General features: G+C 39.4%; 1 protein-coding gene across 3 annotated transcripts in view; it reads left to right on the forward strand.

Annotated features, from left to right (window-relative positions):
- The window catches only part of LOC138149959 (mucin-21-like), a 3,472-nt gene extending 1,992 nt beyond the window's left edge, over window positions 1-1,480 (forward strand). For all 3 annotated transcript variants that reach the window (XM_069073217.1, XM_069073218.1, XM_069073219.1), the window contains 2 exons: window positions 1-456; window positions 1,068-1,480. The exon at window positions 1-456 ends at the window's left edge or, in 2 of these variants, runs on beyond it. In XM_069073217.1, coding sequence (XP_068929318.1) covers window positions 1-456; window positions 1,068-1,259 — 648 coding nt within the window. In that variant the 3' untranslated portion in view covers window positions 1,260-1,480. The remainder of the gene's footprint in view (window positions 457-1,067) is intronic.
- The last annotated feature ends 7,279 nt before the right edge of the window (window positions 1,481-8,759 follow it).

Here is an 8,759-nt window from a genome sequence, read left to right on the forward strand (position 1 = left end):
ATTTCCAGTTCCTCAGACTCTACTATGAGCTCCACATCTATTTCCAGCTCCCCAACCTCTACTATAGTCTCCCCAACCTCTACTATGAGCTCCACATCTATTTCCAGCTCCCCAACCTCTGCTATGGGCTCCTCAGCCTCTACTACAAACTCCACAACTATTTCTAGCTCCCCAACCTCTACTGTTGGAACCCCTTCTACAGCTTCTGTAACATCTACACCTTACTCCACCACCTCTATTCCTGACTCTACAACCACTGCAACAGGCTCTATGGTCCCTACCAAGGACTCTTCATTTAGAACAGGCTCTCCAACTACTGGGAGAGTTTCTAGTACAAGCAGCAGTACCCCATCAGTGACATCTGCTCAGAATCTGAAGCCCTGGGCTATCGCTCTCATTTCTGTTGCCGCAGTTGTTGGGGTTGTGAGCGCTGGTGTTGGATTCTTCTACTGCTTTGTAAGTGTTCAAGTCCTGGAGAACAGGTGTGGGAGGATTTTTGTGGCTGTGGGAAAAATGAAGAGGATGTAGGGAGTAGCGAGTGAAAATGAGAAATGGAGAAAACTTTTTAGAAAGACAGTGAAATGTGGTAATATATATAGAAGACCTGAAAAATTGCAATATGCAAATGGGTTTATAATTGTTACAATCATACCATTGTAATACTAATAACAATTAGAAAAGGAATACCTAGAGAACCAGAGAGACAAAGAAAAGCATCTGATTCCTTCTAGAGATTCTAAAGATTCTGAGATCAATGATATAGAGGGGTACAAGCAGTTTGGGAGTTCAGACCTGGATTCTAATTCTGGCTTTATTTGTTGATTGTGACCTTACACAAGTGATTTCCCTTCTCTTGTCTTTAGCTTCCTTATTCATTTAATGAGGGGGTTGGACTATATGACTAACTATATATGGCCCCTTCTAGCTCTAACTTCTATGAGTTTGGGATTCTAATCTGTATTCTAGGATAAAGAAGGAGGAGAAAGGGTTTAGGAGCTGGGGAGAGAGGCTGGGAAAGGATGATAGGAGGATTCAGCACTGAAACCAATTACTTTCTTCTGTTTTAGAGAAATATGCTGCATCTGAGAAATCCCGTACCTACAGCTGTTTATCATCCTCATGGCCCTACCTTTAGCTTGGGCCATGGGGTAAATGGATGGAACCATGGACTTCGTCCTAGATGGGGCCATAATTGGTTCTGGAGGAGACCACCAGCCACATCAGCCATGATGATGAGTGAGAGACACAATGGGCCCTGATCCTCAGGAAGCCTATGGACCTCAGATGGCAGGTCAGCTGGCTCCAGGAGGGAATGTGCCAACTTAGAACAAGAGAGCTTCCTTCGTCCAAGCTCCAGCTTGTGGGTCCTTCTTCCTAGCACTCCTGAGCCTCATACGCTTCCTACCTCCAGAAGACTATGTTTAAACTCTCACTGTGAGGATATCCAATCTAAAAATAAATATAATTATCATATATGGAAGTCAGACTTTTTCAGTGTCTATTTCTCACCATCCATTAATTTTATCAACCAATTAAACACTTGCTAATTCTGGGGGTACAAAGATCAAAAAGTAGAAACAAAAAACAAAAAACTAAAACCTAGCTTCAAAGAGCTCATGTGTAACCAAAGTAAAAACAATGCAATTTTTAGGGGAGCACTAGCAATTAGGGTAATCAGGATATATGAAGTAGCATTTCAAGTGAATTTTGAAAGAAGCTGAGGGTTTAAAAAAATTTAACTTAATTTTTTCAATTAAAAAAAATCTACCTTCTCTCCCTCCCTCCTTCCTGACTCCTACTGAAAAATAAAGAAAATAAAATTCAAAGCATACTAAATCAATGGTGTTCCCATATTGACCATGTCCAAAAGAATATATGGCTCATTTGGTACCCTGTGTCCAACATTTTTCTCTCAGGAGGTGGGCAGCATGCTTCATCATGAGCCTCCTGGAATCCTGGTTGGACATTGTGTTAATCAGAGTTAATCATACAATGATGTGTTTATATTAAAAAAACTATTATATAAACTATTTTAGTTCATATAATACCTAGCCTAAAATATTATCTATAAATATATATTATAAATAAACAATGATAAATAATAACACAGTATAAAAGTAGTGCTTTAAGATTTATAAAAGTCTTTACAAATATTATCTCACTATATCCTCACAACAATGCTGGGAAATAGGTACTATTATTATCCGATTTTTATCAAGATTCTTTTTTTGTTGTAACTTTCAGTTAGTCTGATTATTTTTATATTTTCTCTTCTTTGTCTATTCTCCAAATCTGTTGTTTTTCTTGTGTTTCACTTTCTCTTCTATTTTTTCGTTATGTGTATTTTGTTTAATTATTTCTTGACCTCTTATAATTTCGCTGGCTTCACTTTGTCCACTTCTAATTTTCAAGGTGTGATTTTCTTCCTTAAGATTCTGAATCTCCTTTTCTACTTGGTTAACTTTCCTTTCATACCTTCTTGTTTTCCTTTGATTATACTTGTTTTCTTTGATAGTTTTCCTCCATTTCTGTCATTTCATTTTTGAAGTCTTTTTTAGGATCTTCTATGAACTCTTTTTGGGCAGGTGACCATTTGACATTACTCTTTGGGGGTTTCTTTTCTTCAGTACCCTCCTCTGAAGATGAACCTCAGTCATCTCTATTCCCATAATAGCTTTCTGTGGTTGGATTCTTTCTCCTTTGCCTGTACATTTTTTGTGGTAATAACTTAATTTTTGTAATCACCTCTAGCCCTGGGGTGTGGAAAATGGTGCCTCTTGCCCCAGATCTTCAGTTCTCCCCTCTAGCCTGGAACCAAAGCCAAATCTCCAACTTCCTGTAAGTGCCTACAGTGAGGGGTTTTCTATCCCACTGCTTTTGAACTCACCTGGCCTGTGCTGGTTCCTTTTCACCTCCAACACTCTTCACAGCACAGCTGGGTCTGGCATTTTTTTGTCAGCAGAGGTTCCCTCGATCTTCCTGGGTTCAGATATCCAACTCCCCTCACTATCCCAGAGGTAAAAGTTTGAGTGGTTGGGGCTGAGGCAGCCTCTCCAACCAACTAACCCCAAGGCTTTCTGCTTGCTGTTAAAATGGAAGCTAGCCTGCCAGCGTTTACTCTTCCCAGGGACCAAACCTCATCCTGGGATTTTTCTTTTGATCTTCTCAAATTGTCCCAGGAAGAACCTGGTTGTGTCCCCATTCTTATTTAACTCTACCAACACTTTGTTTGCCCTAAGGTACTATTTTAACTCTTTTGTGGGGGAAAATCTTGAGAGCTTGGAATTTTCTGACCTACTCCACCATCTTCCCAGAATCTTCTCCTATCCCCATTTTTAGCTGAGGAAACTGAGACAAACAGAGGGTAAGTTATTTGTTGAAGGTCACACAGGTAGTATGAGTCTGAGGCAGAATTGGAACTCAAGTCTTCTTTGACAACCAAATCCTGTGCTCTGCCATTGTTCAGGAGTGTGTTGGTAAAATCTCTCTGAAAAATAAATGCACCAAAAATGTACTCAGGACACACTTTAAGTTTATCTGCATCATTAACACTTTCTTAAGTCTAGAAATCAAGAAAACAATAAGTCCTGGTTTGTAACATCTGTTGGTTTCCAAAGTGTAAAGCTCACACTGAAAATTATAATTGACTCTGTTCAAACTGCCTTCAGCACACCCCTACCACTGGGCCACCTGCCTGCCTTTATAGACAGTGAGGAGGGAAAATGGATAGTTCAATTTCTGTCTCAGATGTTTACTAACTGTGTGACCTTGGGCAAGTAATTTACCCTTTCTCAGCCTCAATTTCCTTATCTATAAAATGGGGTACCTATACCACAGGGTTGTTGTGAGAATCTAATGAGATAATATATAAAGCATTTTTGCAAACATTAAAGTCCTATGAAAGTACTAGCTAATATGATTATTATATACTGATAAGTTCCATACCATAGTTCATAAGCTAAAAAAAGACTGAAAGAACTAGATACATCTAAGTACATATTTGGCACCCTTGCTACTAAACTCAGCTACTCTTTTTTTTTTTTTTTTTGCTTTTTTTTTGGAGGGCAATTGGGGTTAAGTAACTTGCCCAAGGTCACACAGCTAGTTTTTTTGTTTGTGTGTGTTAAGTGTCTGAGGCCAGATTCAAACTCAGGTCCTCCTGACTCTGGGGATGGAGCTCTACTCACTGAGCCACCTAGCCACCCCTTAAATTCAGCTATTCTTCTACATTGTTCACGCACTTGATCTTCCTTTCTATTTCAAGGAAATTCTTTCATTCATGAAAAGGCTGTCCACTGACTTAGTCTCTAGTCCTTCTTAGGAAGGCTCTGCCAGACTCTAAGGATACCAAAAAATTTTACTATAGGAACTTCCCAATATAAGAATAATAGAAAGAATTCTTGAGGCACAAACTCAACAAGAGGACAAATATATACTCACAGCATGAGTGCCATGGAATATGTCCAAGAAGCAATTCATAAGAGATAGATCACCAACTCCCAACTGTTCTGAGGGATGATCTAGAAACATTCCTTTGTCCATGAGAGACCATCATTATTTCAGTGAAATGATTACAAAGCCTAACAGTCCAACTATAGCAGTAGAAGATTGGAAAGATAAGTAAGTATGTTGGTCATGACCGGATTCCCAAACTCATTTGGCCTACCTCCCCCTTTTCAAAAAAAAAATATTATTAAACACCCCCCTGGAAATCTGCTTTCTTTAACCCTTTAGTGGTTTTTAAAAATTTGTATCATTTCAAAAAATATAAACTGTATTTTTTTCAATGGCACATCTTAAACTTAATAATTTATTGTAAATTTATGGGTTTTTTCCTGGATTGAAACTTTGTTGATGCAATATTGCATTATTTAACCATATAGTACCATATTGTAAACAAGTCATTATACACACATATTCCTGCTAATGCATTCTGGATTTCTCATTAATGTATGACATGCTTGCCTTCCAACACTTGTTTGTTAAGACTTGTCAGTGGACTTGACCACTGATCAGTTATAACTTTCATTTTGTGTGTTTATTTGGAAAATAATGTAATCACTATGATTTTAACTCTGTTACACAACAGATAAAACATTTACAGATTTTCAAAATTTTCTTCTCTTTTTCTCTAATGCTTCCACTGCCCCCTATTTTTTTCTTTTTGGGTGGGCATTTCTGTTTGAATTTATTTATTTATTAGTTTTCAACATTCATTTCCACAAGATTTTGAGTTACAAATTTTCTCCCCATCTCTCCTCTACCCCCCCACCAAGATGGAAAGCATACTGAATATCCCTTCCCCAAATCTGCCCTCTCTTATATCCCCCTCCCCCCCTTCCTTTCTTGTAGGGCAAGATGAATTTCTATACCCCATTGCCTCTGTTTCTTATTTCACAATTGCATGTAAAAATAATTTTTTGACATTTGTTTTTAAAACTTTGAATTCCAGATTCTCTCCCTTTTCCCCTCCTCACATCCCCCCCCCCCAACTGGGAAGACAAGTAATTCAATATAGTTTATAAATGTGTAGCTATGCAAAACATTTCCATAGTAGTGAAAGACTATATTTCCCTCCATCCTATCCCACCACCCACTTATTCTAATTTCTCCTTTACCCTGTCCCTTTTCAAAAGTGTTTGCTTCTAACTACCCTTTCCCCTAACCTGCACTCCCTTCTATCACCTCCCTTCTTATTCCCTTCCCCCCTACTTTCCTGTAGGGTAAGATGCCAAATTGAGTATGTATGTTATTCCTTCCTTAAGCTAAATCCAATGAGAGTAAGATTGATTCATTCCCTTTCACCTTCCTGCTCTTCCCCTCCATTATAACAGCTTTCTCTTGCCTCTTTTGTGAGATAATTTACCCTATTCCATCTCCCTTTCTCTTTCTCCTACTATATTCCTCTCTCACCTATTAATTTTATTTTTTAGATATCATCCCTTCATATTCAACTCACCCTGTGTCCTCTATGTATACATGTACACACACATACACAAACATATATATATATATATATACACATACCTATATGTGCATATATATATTATATATATACAAGTATATTTCCTTCAACTATCCACATGCTGAGAAAAGTCTCATGAGTTATAAATATCGTTTTCCCTGGAGGAATGCACATAATTCTACTTTAATAAGTTCTTTATGATTTGTCTTTCCTATTTACCTTTTCATGCTTTTCTTGATTCTTGTATTTGAAAGTCAAATTTTCTGTTCAACTCTGGTCTTTTCATCAAGAATGCTTGAAAGTCCTCTATTTCATTCAATGTCCACATTTTCCCCTGAAGTATTATACTCAGTTTTGCTGGGTAGGTGATTCTTGGTTTTAATCCTAGCTCCTTTGACCTCCAGAATATCATATTCCAAGTCCTTTGATCCCTTAATGTAGAAGCTGCTAGATCTTCTATTATCTTGTGTTTCCACAATACTCAAATTGTTTCTTCCTGACTGCTTGTAATATCTTTTTCTTGAGCTATGAACTCTGGAATTTGGCTTTAATATTCCTAGGAGTTTTCTTTGGAGGATCTTTTTCAAGAGGTGATCAGTGAGACTCATCTATTGGGGAGGCAGAGTCAAGATGGCAGAAATAGAAACAGGACTTCTCTGGGGCTCCCACTTCCACCTCCTCCAATTCATGTAAAAGGTGATTCTGAACAAATTTTGGAGCTACAGAACCCACAAAATGATGCAGAGAAGCTAACCTCCTACTGAGGACAGCCTGGCAGGCTGGCAGGAAGGGGCCAGTGCAGCACTCTTGGAGCCAAGCCCAGCCTCAAGTGAGCCAGAGGTTTTAGCCTCAGCGTGGCCACAACCACCCTCTGGTTGGAAGGACTTCAGATCATCAGCAGCTGTGGCAGTTTCCAGAATTATCAACCCATAGATGCTAAGGACAAAGTGAGAGGTCAGTGAAGTGTGGACTTTGTGAACCGGGCGTTCAGGAGTGTGGTCAGGCCTTTGCCCCTGGAACGAGAAGTGGCTGAGGCAAAGAAGCCATGCAGCTGCTGCCATGTGACTGCTTGTAATGGGAATGCAAATTTGGAAGATCTTCCCTGCCCCTAGGCTAAAGTGCACCAGAAGCCTGGGGAGGGAGGCTTGTTTTTCAGTAGATACTTCTTGATTGGCCAGTGAGTCAATAAGGTTGTTACATTCTCTGAGCCAGGAGAAGGCTATATAAGCCCTGATGTGTAGCTTTGTTTTGGGACTCACTTTGAGAAGTGTTCTGTAATTTGATCTGAATTCTGGGAAGCCGTTGTTGAGAGTCCCCCGGCTTTGAAAAACCCAGAATGTGGAAACCCAGATGTTGACTGGGTATGGATGTAATGGTTGGACAGTTTGGAAATCTGTCTACTTGATGTTTCTGTCTTGATAATTATGCCTGTATACTTTGAGGTTCAGGGTGCTGACCTTTTCTCCTGAACAAGGTAAACGATATATGTCTGACTGATTAAAGTAAGCTTGTTAACCCATTTTGAGTTGCTTTCCTTTAACAAAGCAAATCCAAGAACCTGTGTGAGCAGGCACCCTGGGGACACTGGGGTGCTTGCTGCTACACTGCTTCAGAGCTCCTGGCCTGCATATTGTAGGGGGACCAAGTGGCCAGTCTGAGGGGTAATTGCTCTTGCTTTAACCTGCTTGGATCTGGATTGCAGTCTAGGGCAGAGGTCCTGGGGTGTGTGACCAGTTTGGCAGACTGTGTGGAAGCTTCAGAGAAGGCACCCAACTAATAGCTCCAGCAGTTGAGAAAACCCCAGTGATTAGGACAAACCTCTCCCCTCTGGTAGCAGAATTCTACTGTGGCAAAAAGCTCAAAAGTCAAGTGATTGAGTGGCAACATGAGCAAACAAAAAAAGCAAGGCAAGCACAGCAGTCCAACTCTGGATTCTTTTTTTGAGGACAGAAAGGATTGGGGCATGGAACAGGAGGAAGACAGTGAAGTCAGAACTCCTGCACCAGATGCTTCCAAGAAAAGAATAAGCTGCTTACAGGTCACAGAGGATCTGAAGAAGGATTTTGAAAACCAAATAAAAGAAGTGGAGGAAAAATTGGGAAGAGAAATGAGAATGATGCAAGAAAATTATAAAATGAGAGTCAACAACCTGACTGAAGAAAATAACACATTAAAAAATAGACTAACTCAAATGGCAAAAGAGGCTCAAAAAGCCAATGAGAAGAATGCCTTAAAAAGCTGAATTTTCCAGATGGAAAAAGAACTTCAAAAGCTCACTGAAGGGAATCATTCCTTCAGTATTAGATTGGAGTAAATGGAAGCTAGTGACTTTATGAGAAATCAAGATACTATTAAACAGACCCAAACAAATGAAAAAATAGAAGGCAATGTGAAATATCTCACTGGAAAAACCACTGACCTGGAAAATAGATCCAGGAGAGATCATTTAAAAATTATTGGACTACCTGAAAGCCATGATCAAAGTAAGAACCTAGAAATCATCCTCCAAGAAATTCTCAAGGAAAATTGCCCTGATGTTTTAGAACCAGAGGGCAAAATAGAGGTTGAAAGAATCCACCAATCACCTCCTAAAAAAGATCCCAAAAAGAAAACTCCTAGGAATATTATAGCCAGGTTCTGGAATTTCCAGATTAAGGAGAGAATATTACAAGCAGCCAGGAAGAAACAATTTCAATATTGTGGAAACACAATCAGGATAACACAGGATCTGTCAGCTTCTACACTGAGGGATCGAAGGGCTTGGAATATGATATTCCAGAGGTCAAAGGAGCTG

The sequence above is a fragment of the Petaurus breviceps genome, unplaced genomic scaffold (assembly GCF_028583685.1).
Source record: "Petaurus breviceps papuanus isolate PSGF00001 unplaced genomic scaffold, PetGlider_PUasm1.0 90865, whole genome shotgun sequence".
NCBI lineage: Eukaryota > Metazoa > Chordata > Mammalia > Diprotodontia > Petauridae > Petaurus > Petaurus breviceps.